Source organism: Barbatula barbatula (assembly GCF_947034865.1).
Source record: "Barbatula barbatula genome assembly, chromosome: 17".
NCBI classification, from domain to species: Eukaryota; Metazoa; Chordata; class Actinopteri; order Cypriniformes; family Nemacheilidae; genus Barbatula; species Barbatula barbatula.
In genome coordinates this window covers 7591649-7604043 of record NC_136780.1, presented here as the reverse complement: position 1 = coordinate 7604043, position 12395 = coordinate 7591649, and the positions used below count along the sequence as shown (strand labels likewise).

At 38.6% G+C, this 12395-nt stretch overlaps 1 protein-coding gene across 1 annotated transcript in view; it reads left to right on the top strand.

Moving 5' to 3' along the window:
* The first annotated feature begins 696 nt into the window (after positions 1 to 696).
* The window catches only part of rbms2b (RNA binding motif, single stranded interacting protein 2b), a 23405-nt gene continuing 11706 nt past the window's right edge, over positions 697 to 12395 (top strand). The window contains exons 1-3 of the mRNA XM_079477880.1: positions 697 to 791; positions 3318 to 3516; positions 9846 to 10012. Coding sequence (XP_079334006.1) covers positions 3445 to 3516; positions 9846 to 10012 — 239 coding nt within the window. The 5' untranslated portion in view covers positions 697 to 791; positions 3318 to 3444. The remainder of the gene's footprint in view (positions 792 to 3317; positions 3517 to 9845; positions 10013 to 12395) is intronic.

Genomic DNA, 12395 nt, shown 5'->3' with positions numbered 1-12395 from the left:
GGAAAATGAAATAAACGTCTGCCAAAAGTTCAGCAATAAATATTAGGACTTTAAGGGATAGCTAGTTCTTGTCATATTGTTCAAAACCTGTATGTTGCTCTTTCTTCTGTGGAATTCAAAAGAAAATATTTTGAGAAATGTCTCAGTGGTTTTGTGTTCATACAGTGGAAGTCAATGGGAACCAATGTTGTTGGGAACCTACGTTCTTCAAAATATCTTCTTTTGTATTCTGCAAAAGAAAAAAAGTCATTCAGGTGTGGAATGACATGACGATAAGTAAACAATTAAATAATATTATATATACATTTTTGTCCTTTAAAAGTCCCTGGTCCCCATCCACTATTATTAAAGAAAGACATTCTGCTAAACTTATACTGAAGAAAGAAAAGGTTTGGATCAACTCGAGGGTAAAAGAGTAAAATATTTTTTAAGGGGTGGGGGGGTTTGACTATCCCACATAAACGCTGATGTCGATCAGTTCCTGAACGGGGGTGGAGAAAAGAGAGCTGTGTGTGTGGTGTCCTGTGAGGCCTTACATGTTGTGTGGGGGTTGATTTGAGACAGTGCCAGCGTAAACAGTCCCAGACCACATGTTCTCTCAGGGCAAAGCGCCTGGCCATTCTCCAAGCACATCTGCACACAATCCCCCGCCCTCACTATCCATATAAGCCGGGTACAATCGGGGGGGGGGGGGTGCTGTGGAAGGAGTGGAATAGTGTGTTTTCCCAGACTCAAACAACCTGCTGCAGACAGTCAAGAGTACAGGAGACAAAATTACAAAAGATTTGCGGGTACGTCTGAGGCTTGCTATATGTACGTACATTATATACAAGGAGCACAATGTGATAATAGTTCTGAAAGCTTTCTGGTACTTGTTAGCATTATAAATATGCAATGAATTGGTGGCAGTTAGGGTCTTTTCCACAGTGTGCGTTTTTTTGTCACGTGTAAACATCACAGTTTGGGCTGTGGGATATCTGTTAGGCTAATATTACTCCTCTGGCCCTCAGCCTTGAGGAAGATGGATAGTTGCATAAATCGAGCTTGTGAATCTCTCGGCTCTGCAGTGCAGATGTCACCGAGCTCAGCCCGTGTTTGCATTTGGTGACATTGAAAAGATATCTCATAGGCTATTTATGAAATGGTAATCCTAAAAAATGGTTGGCCTACCATACAAACCGAACATACTGTACACGACCTGGAGGCAACAATGCTGTCTGTTCAATTATGTTTACAAGGGTATTTCCTTCAAATGAAAACTAAATAGCAGGTAAGGAAGTGAACCAGGCTTCATTGGGACAGTTCCGCAAAGGTCGTGTTGACAACACCTGAAGAATTCAAGGCATGCACAAACACCAAAGACAACCCCCCCCCATCACCCCACCAAAATCTCATCTTCAATCTCATGCCAGCTAGATAGATACAGCAGTGTTTTAGTATCTGAAGAGGATTTTTTTTACTGATTTGCTCTAGGGATGTTAAAAAAGATGATTTGAAGAAACCAATAGAAAACTGTAACAAAATGATTATATCGCCGCAATTTATTAATTCATCATTTTTTATGAGATTTTTATATATTGTATGATCAAGCACATTGCATCTCTTTTGTTTGACATGTTTGAAAGTATCTTTCTGATCTATTTGCACTGTGGAGCCCAAACTGTTTATTTTTTTGTGTACGTATGTAAATCAAAAGCTCAGCAACCTTGATTTGTCCTGGAAAGCTAACAGGCTGAGACACTCACACTACTCTCTTTCGATTCTTTACACATATCCTAATCTGAAACATTGATATATCCAGCAAACTGCTGTACAAAACTGAAAAATCCCCCCTAGTAAATATCGACTCGCAGATCAATGCTGAGTATGGATTTATACGTTCACACTTTCTCCCAGTCTCGAAACATTCTAGGAATTCTTGACGAAATCCAACACGACTAAGCGTTAAGCATACGTACATAAAGCATAAATCTGTCTCTTAGCTTGATCAACACCTTAGGAATGTTGTATGTTTTGCCCTTATCTAAACACACACATGCAAACGGAACAAGACTGGAGGTGAAAGATTTCATCTGCATCAACACATGTGCAGTGGCCAAGCAAATACGTCTGAGTTTTAAACCAGCCATCCACCCACATTAGCCACTCATCTGAGTTTAGATAAACATGTCGACTCTCTGGCTGTTGCTGTGATTTGGAGGAGATGAGTTAGTGGTCTATGACTCACCTCTACTGTGGGCTGACTCATGATTCAAAGTGTTTTTGGGGTTTGATGGGTGAATACTTTGCCTCCTTAACACCAGATGTGGTGTAGACTGCTCACCACATTCTAATGCTTTCACAGAGGGTCATAAACATAATGCAATTTTATATTGTTTTATCACAATTTTGGGAACACTTTACAATAAGGGAACCCGTGTACTTATTCCTGTTGTATCGTTTAGTTTAACAAATGTAACATTTTATTTTGGTCATATTTCCAACACAGCAGGACTATTTGCATTCGCAGCAGTGATGTTAGGTTTAGGGGAGGGGTTTCAGTATTGCGTTTATCCAACAATCGTTCGTTTTTGTACGATTCCCATCGTATGAATTCATATGAATTAACCATCTCGTAAAATAGTGACGAATTCACGTGAGGTCAGGTTGCAATTTCTAAGTTTTTCGTTTGCGACTTACAAATCGTTTTATGGCTTCGATATTTTATTCGGACACGTGGAAACGCCTCTTTTATCTGAATGATCAAATCGCCCCGTCTTCTTTAGTGAACATTAACATGAACTAACAATGAACAATACTTAAAGCATCAATCGTAGTACATGTTAATGTCAACACAACATTAAAATAAAAAAAAACATGTTAACATTATGCACAGTGTATGAACAAAATGCATGAAGAATGTAAACAAATAACTAACATTAACAAAGACTAATTCATGCTGTTAAAGTATGTCATTCTTGATATGCTCGTGCATTTCATAAACATTTATCAAAAGTGCATTCAAGCTATGAGTGTTTTTCATCAGTGTGTGTGTAACGGAATCGAACCCATAACCTTTGCAATGCTCCACACCTTAACTACCATGAAATGTTACCTTGTTGTAAAATGTCTTAATGTGTATTTATATTCATATGCATCAAGAAAAAGGTGCAGAGATCCCGTTATAAGAGTGATGGATAGCTATAAAGTTATAACGTGAAATCAAAAAGAGCATTAAACACCTCGCCATTTATTAAAATGATATCTTAACCGCTTTCATATCATATTGACACAGAATCTCTACCGCTGTTTGCTTTATGAGTGCTAACGAGCAGCAGTGTTGTGTGTGTGTGTGTGTGTGGCTATGAGAGCGATTCGATCTCTTCCCCAGACTCCCGGCTGACGTCAGCTGACTGTTTTGGCTGTACAGGGCGCTCCGGACACAGCGCTGCCGCTGTTGTAAAAATGCTGCTCTCCGTGCCGCCAAGGACAGGAATCAACCCGTATAACAGTTATACCGGCAAAAGCGGTAAAAAGGTAAGGCGATGAACATACGCGCAGACGCAGCTGTAGAAAAGGCTTTCATTGATGTCGCTTATCTCTGTTGTCTGTGTAATTGCACGAGTGCGAGCTGCAGTGTCCTTGAAAGTGGAACCTGGGAAAGATTGAACTGTATCGTTGTGCGATCGCGACGGATAATACGCCGACGTCCTGAAGTGAGCGCGTATTTAAAAAGTCGGCGTCTTTATGATGATTTATCTACTGCACTGTCGGCTGGGTGAGAAGTCACGGAAGCCTACTGAACTTGCGAGCCGAAAGGGACACTTGCGATCTATGGGGACACGATATCGGTTTAATCAGATTTGTATTCATTGGGATTTGTTAAAGATGACTTGAGGGAAAAAGAAAATGACTTTAACCAAGTTTTACGTTGAGTCCTTGGCCCCACCCCTAAATATCTTACTACTATGACGGGAAACATTAAGGTTTCGAATTGACTTTGCGGATGAAGTCGGGATACAAGATCTGTGGTGTGGTGCTTGTGCGGCATTGCCATGTTTTTTCGAAGAGATGGAAGTTAAATTAAGATAATAAATTAAGAGAGCTTTTAAAGCACGCGAAAGACTCTATTCATGTGCATTATATCATAAACGTTTATTGTTTGTAAACTACACGATTACATTTATTACTTTTCACAATGTGGGCATTTATTCAGTACATTTCATGTTTTGGTTTATGCATCGGACATGGCATATAAATCACAACGAAAAATGATTTTGACATGTTATTAAAGACGTTTGATGTATATACACTTAAGGTCTTCCAAACAGTTTTAAGATTGAAGGGGAAGAATCGTGAATCAGGTTTGCTTGCTTGCAGATTCATACAAAGCAGTCTTTATCATCTGCCATCTTGCCATGTTGCAATAAAGACGGTGGAAAGAGAAAGAAGCAATTGATTAGATTATTTTGTGAACCATTGTTTCACTGCTGTGAAAGGATAGATATAGCAATGCACCCTAAACATCACATTATGATACACACTCTAGTCATCATCGGTTTATAACTGATTTATATACACTCTGACCTCTGGGTGTTAATTCGTCTGAGCTTCAAACCCTTGCATGCAACAGAATGCAAGAACGGCGCTTATATACCAGCAGTTGTCAAATTTAACTCTGTTTGGAGTTAAGTTTGTGGCCAATGATTTTACATTGCATTATTTGAAGAAATTAGAGAACTTTGAGTTCCACGGTGTGCAATGTGTTCAACTGTATTGTTAGACCTCATTGTGCAACAATGCAAAGTCTTGAAAGATGGTTGTTGTATTGCATTCTAGATTTCACAGTGGTATTCTCTAGTTTAAAACACATTTTTGGAATAGTGAACGTGGGGCAAGGGAGGTATAATATTATATTGTATCGTGATAACATGTAATATTAGACCAATAACTTATGTTAGGAGTCTTTAGTTGTTTAGTGTATAGTTTTGCAATCTTTACTTTCTATTTTTTATCTGCATTGAGCTTTATTATGGCTGTGACTGCAATGGAAATTTCTGCATCTAATTTGCTTGCTTTACAAATGGGCATGCTTTTCAGATCTGTCTCCCATTTTCATTTATTTTTAGATGTTACATTTTTTAAATCTCTCTTGACCGAATTGTTACATGTAAAAAGAAACAAATAAAGAATAGGTTGAGTAAAGATCCAGACCGAGCTTTGCTTCGGAAATGTTGAACCGACTAACAGCAGAAGTGCCCGCTGCTGAGCAGGCAGGTGTCCAGGCCCATGGTGCATCCTTTCTCAATAACTCTCACAGCGGGGACATGGTTGCTGAATGCTGGGGTAGAAAGCGTAGGTAGTAGGCTAGAAAGCTGAGCTGGGCAGGTGGGCTTCGTGTTTGAGTGGATTTTGCCGTCTGTACCCAGTCGTCAGACAGGGCCCCACAAACTTGGTGGCAGCCGAGTGGAAGACATGTTTGTCATCACTTAAAACAAGACTGTATCTGCTGAGACACTGCTGTGGAATGTAGATACAATACATACAGTGATTTATGGTGACTAGTTCATCCATAATGAAAATTCTTCTAATAATAATTATAATTTACTCATCCTCAAGTCTTTTCAATCCAATGCCTTTCTTTCTTCTGCAGAACACAACAAATATATATTTGAAGAAAGTTGGTAAAGAACATTGGTCCTCATTGACTTTGGACACAAAACCACTGTGACATTTCTCAAAATATCTTCATTTGTGTTCCACAGAATAATGGTTCTGATCATCTGATCATTTGTAATTTTTTCTCTGTGTTTGAACAGGCTCTGCGTCCATTTAAAACATTTCCACAGTCTGCATACAAGTTATCAAGGGACATTTTTCTAGAATGTTTTGGATTGTGAGAGTATTCAGCCACTGGTCTGTAATTTCTTCATTAAGTGCCCCAAACTAAGATAGGCTTTCTAAGCCCTGCGGGTCTGCTAGGCACTGCTGCACTGACTCTGGCGGAATAAAAAACACTTGATGGGGCGGCAAAATGTTGCAAGTACTTTTACACAGTATGAATATTTGGTAGCTCATTAAAATGTTCCAAAGATTCTTTGTCCTTTGTCACACGCATGTAGTTGACATCTTATAAAATATGTGTCAAACTAAATCTGTCAATTGAGAATGTTGCGCAATATAGTCACAGAATACACTATTGTAGCCATACACAGTTTTACACAATATTAACAGCAGACGAAAAACATTACATAGTTTCAGGCAGATCATTCATAGCAACAAAGTACATTTCTGTGGCTTTAGCATGTGTTCAGAATTATCCTTCAGGAGATGGGTCAGTTGAACACTGCTGAAAGCCACAGTTTTGAAAACTAGCAGCCTTCCCACAATCTTGGCATGCAGATTGCTCACATAAATGACCTGGAATTCCTGGAATTCCCATCTCGAACATTCTGTATGGATCCTGGTTTACTGGCTATGCAATGTCATGTTTTACATTTATTTCTACTAAAGATTTATATTCTGACATTTAGCCAACGAAATGCCTGACAAAATATAATGCCTGACAAAATATAATTCTGATTTGTGATTGTAACTTGGAAAAGGGTTGGGCACTCTTGAAAGTGAGTGATTTCTTATATGCGGTTCCCTGCCCCCTTTACATTTCATCCAATAAACCATGTTTGGGCAACACTGTATATTTCATAAGAATTATTACCATATGCTATTAAGAAACTAAGAGCCCTATCATACATTGGGCGCAATGCGTGTTATTTTGCTAGTTTACGCCTGACGAAGTTATCATTTTCACGTCCTGCGTGGCGTTGTTTAAATAGTAAATGCATTTGCGCCAATTTGTGCGCCAATGGGCGTGCTGTTCTTTAAAATAGACTGCAATAGACTGTGCAATACATTTTTATTTATTGAAAGAGAGTATTTGCAATATGCACAGCGCTCTACACTCTGCTTACTACACACAGAGGGATGCGCAGCAGCACACAATAATGTCAATTAATACAAATAAATGGATACATGTCAAATACAATTATTGCTAACATAAAGATAAAAATCTGGCTTGTTCTCTAGCTGGTCACGAGCAGATGCGTTTCATTTCTGCAGAAGTGTCCAGTCTTTGCTCTTACATTTCCACTGTGTCGAATCCGCCATGGCGCGAGCACAACTGGCCCTTAATTGGAATGGGAGATGAGACTCTGGTTGGTTTACTGCATGTTTTGCCCAAAACACATCAATGACTCATTAAGAGAATATAGGGACCATTTTCCCATCCTTAAACTAGCAAAAGTGGACACGCCCTAAATTCACTTGCGCCTTGCGCTTTAGACCATGGGCTTAGATCTTTGAAAAGTCTCTGCATGTCTCAAGAAACATCCATTTCGTAATCTTTAGTAGTGAAGGTTTTTGTAGATTTACAGTTTTACAATTACATTACTTTTAGGGATTTGGCATACGCTGATTCAGAGATGAAAAACAATGGACAACAAATGAATTAAGATTAAAATGTGCTTAAAAAAGGTGTGCTTAAAAACATAAAAAATGTGCTTACATGAACAAATGCAAAAAAACATAATCAAAATGAAGATTTTGTCATCATTTACTCACACACTTGTCATTTCAAACCTTACTTTTACCTTAACCTTAGCGCCACTGTTACCAACATTCTAAAAAAAAAAAACCTTCCTTTGTTTTCTTCGAATGACAATTGCGTGAGTAAATTTTTGGGTGAACTATCCCTTTAAATATACTGTATACTTACCCACTAAGATGCTCTGCAACATACTGCAGTGTGTAGTGCGTAACAATAGGATAAATATTCATATTCCACCGAAAAACCCAAATAAATCCAACTATTATACCGAATGCAGCTAGGAGTGACAGACAAAACATTTATTTCCAGTCACACCTGGTACCATCCCTATAGATCCAGATCCCCTGCTAACCCTTCAGAGCTGCTTACTGCCTCCTGTGACCTCTATTTCTGTGAGCTCGAGCTCATAGCCTCCCTGGAGTCTGCCCTAGTGTCACTGCATCGGAGTAATCGTGAGAGATGCAAACCATGCTCTCATTACCACGCTGCGCATATCTATGGAAATGAAGCGGGAGCCTATAGCGGGCTCCACTGCAGTGCTGTTCTCAAGTGCAAATAGAGGAAGACTGTCTGATTTCATTATGGAGCAGCCCGAGATGTTCAAGGGCAGGTCTGCAGATATTGATTAGTTGTTGACAAGGATTTGTTCTGCATTCTGGTACATTGAGCCCAACCTGAAGTAAACTGAGTGTAGCCGCACCGGATGGAACACGTGAGGATGGCCGTGATGCATGAATCGCTGTCAGCATGGTGGTGGTTTACAGGAATGCATCCGTGTAATATGTCACATGCTTTGCGTGAACACAAGTTAAAGCGTGCTTGAATGGAAAGGCTTTTGTATACATTTCATATGGGAAAGGAGTGAAATAGAAGAACAAGCCTTTTTAACCGCGTTATCTCACTTTCTCAATGCAAATATATTTTTTCATTCGGTTTAAAATTGTACGTATGAGTGAGAAATGTACAAAGCAATTTTTCCTATGGTAGTCAATGGTTGCCAAGAATCGGCTGGTTACAAGCATTCTTCCAAATGTCTTTCTGTGTTCATCAAAACAAATCGAGGAAATGATGACAGGATTTTTATTTTTGGGTTAGCTGTTCTTTTAAATTGCACAACACATCCATCATTATCAATTTCATTGATGTCATCCTTTGGTTTTCTCAAACAGTGTTTGTGTGGTGTTGGTTGTGGGTGTGCAGCACGGCTCAACCTTGAACAGGGTTGCAGGGCAGATGGGCTTAGCGGGGGGGCAGTGGTTCAGTCATCTGTTTTCCCATGCAGAGGCAGAGTTAGCCGAGCTCTAATGAGATGGTGCTTTCTGACTGCACCCAGCACATGAGAGGGATTAGCTCTCAATGCTAACAAGCTCAGATCTCAATTAGACGGCCCAGTTCAACCGGCTCAGGAGGAGAGGACTCCTATATATGACATAAGGCTTTTGGATGTGCCCTTCTCTCTCCTTTCCAAGCATCTCAGCCAAACCAATGAACCTGTGGTATGTATTAAACTGGCCCATTGTTCCCTCTGTGAGATTTGATTTCACAGGCTTGACTAATGAAATACTTCATCCTTGCCTGACCCTCTGACTGATGAGCAGTTAATTAGAAAGCTAACAGAACCTCTCAAGAGGGGAAAAGCCCCAGGCTTTGGGCACAAAAACATTTGGAGACGAAATCTGTGCGCCTGTTCTAACCCATATTGTACAAAGTCAATGCTAATCCACGTTCACAATCTACTTAACATCTCTGATGTGTATTTAAAAATCAGTGCTATAATTACAATGCTTTTATATGTTTAGCTGGTAGAACATTGTGTTAAAGGGACAGTTGTGAAATGAAATGCTGTTATCATTTACTTACCCCCGAGTTGTTGCAAATCTGTATACATTTCTTTGTTCTGATGAACACAGAAAAATATATTTAAAGGAATTCTTGTAACCAAACAGTTCTTGGCTACCATTGACCACCATAGTAGGACAAATGACGACGGTAGTCAAAAGTGCCCGAGAACTGTTTGCTTTCCTAGATTTTTCTAAATATATTCTTTGTGTTTAACTTGACCGTACTTATTGTATAAAAAGCATCAAACAAGGTATTCAAGGACGAAAATCAGATCCATCTGGTTAACAACGGGTGTTAACCAACAGAATTTGACCATTCACTCGTTCCTAAAAGCCAATAGGAAATTCAAACACTGTTATTTCCTTTAAAGACGATTTACAAAGCTTTGTGATATTTAATCTTATCTCTGCTTTAACAGCAGGCGTATGCCTCCTCCACCCAGCAGATGGCACCGCCCAGTCCTAACACCACCACCAGCAGTAATGGAAGCAGCTTTGGTGGGGATCAGCTGAGCAAAACCAACCTGTATATCCGCGGTCTCCATCCAGGAACTACAGACCAGGACTTAGTCAAACTGTGTCAACCGTAAGTATCCTTTTCCAATACCTCCACTTAACGCAAACATAATGTGACAAAGACTGTATGAATTCCCTTTTTAGCCATAACATGTACTAAAATGATAAAGAACCAAATCTTTGACTGTTCCTAGACATATCCACCATGTTGACATTATCTATTTAATTCCGAAGGAATGAACAATCTTATCTCTTTATCTCAATAGTTTCAGATTAAATGGAGAACAAATAAAGATCTGCTTTGTCTTCTGTTTTAAATTCAGCACTGAGCTTTAAGATCCTACTCACTTGACATGCTGTGTTTTACCTGCTGTGTAGGACTTATGCATGTAGTGTCAGGGTGCAGAGAGAGTTTTGAGAAACAGGAGGAGTACAAGATTCAAACTCTGATTTGACCATTCACAGAGAGGTTGAAAATGTTCTGCTGGCAGGTCAAGTTGACATGAATTCAAATTACGCTGGAAATACTTTTAGTCGGTCTTATTTTGCATATTGATGTAGTATATGTGGTGCATAACATACATTTCTATTCATGAAATATTTTTACGTATTTATGACAGTTTGGTGTGAATCGTGGGTCGAACCGCATCTTGAAATTTGTGTGTATAGCGGATTCGTCTTATTATTGTGACACCATTAGACCTGTGCATTCTTTGCTTTCATGTTAGACGACACTTTGGTGGAATGTAGGACTTAGCGTCACAAACTGGTGGCAAAGTCAACAGAGTTTTGGGTTTCAAACAGAGCTCTTTTCTGTTGACCGACTGCAGTGGTTCTGCAGTTATGCGTGACGCCCCTCCCTCACCTTACTTCCTGTTAGGGTTGATAAAAGTAAGAAAGGGTTCATTGGTGTTTTTTGTGCTTACACTAAGTTAACATTAAGATGCCTTCTTAATTATATTATAAAAACCTTGTTTGTCTGTATATAACCTGACATAATACATTGTACATAATAAAACAATTTTAATGGAGTATATAACGTAACTTTTGTACCACCTTTCCTATAATAATCTATTTAAATTATTATATATTTTTTTGCTGTAACAATTAAATGTAGTCGGGTCGTATCCATTTTTACTTTCATCTTTTATTTTCCGTTCATCTTTAATGATAACTTGTAAATCTTTTATCACACAGTAGTTGCAAACTCTGCATATGTATTTGATGTGACTTCTGTATACCAATGAAAACGTATGTAGCTTTTTTTACCATCGTTGAAGTTTATGTCTAATTTAAAGACAACCGGTCATATATTTAAGCTGTTGTGAAAAGAATGTTCAGAGATTTGAGAAGCAGTGCTGAAGAGGCCCTCTCATTCTGAGCATTCTGGAAGAAACGCCTGAGATGAGGCTGCCCAGCCCTACAGGAAACTCTGAGCCCAGGGGGAAAGAGAAAGACAAACAAGGGTAACAGCTGGGAGAGAGAGCAGACGTGAACTTACTGGTGTGTGTGTGTGTGTGTGTGTGTGTAGGAGCAGTGAAAGAAATCGGAACAGAGGAGAGAAGCAAATACATGTCAGGTGTTTCTCAGTAAAGAAGGCTTGGCAAAGAATTACGGTTTCATTTATAGAAAACACAGCATAATAGTTTTATTTTTCACATTTATTGATGTGGTTGGGGCTTATATGCAATATGATGTTTGCGTATATGCATTTTTATATGCAAACTGATATGCATTTTATCAATGCATGCCATTATTTTAGCTGGGCAATGAACCCCTGTCTTTGACAGTGACTTTGTATTCATTACATAAAATTGCAAAAAATATGCTGTGTCATATGACCCATTCAAAGGTTAAAACACCCTTAGGTCTTAATTTAGTTTTATCTGGACATAACTAAATGTGACCCGGGACCACAAAACCAGTCGTAAGGATCCATTGAATAAATAAGCTTTCCGTTTATGAATGATTTGTTATGAAAGGACAAAATTTGTCAGAGGTACAACTATTTGAAAATCTGGCCTTTATAGATGTCCATCAGAGGTGCTTAGCAGGCTGTTGCTAAGAGGAAACAGGTGTGTTTCTGGCCATTTTTGCTAGCGATTGTGCTGCATCCACTCCTAAAAATCGAGTTTTTTAATATTTACAGTAGGAAATTTACAAACTATCTTTATGGAACATTATCTTTACTAAATATACTAATGATTTTTGGCATTAATCAAAAGTCAATATTTTTTTATCCTATCAATGTATTGTTGGCAATTGCAACAAATATACCCATGCTACTTATGACTGGTTTTGTGGTCCAGGGTCACAAATAAAAAATCATAAGTTTTATAATCTGTATGTTTATGATTATACATGTTATTGAATAAGATATAATGTGATATACACATATATAGCTTACATTTAGGATAAATAATACAAATGTATATGTATGTTATATATATTTA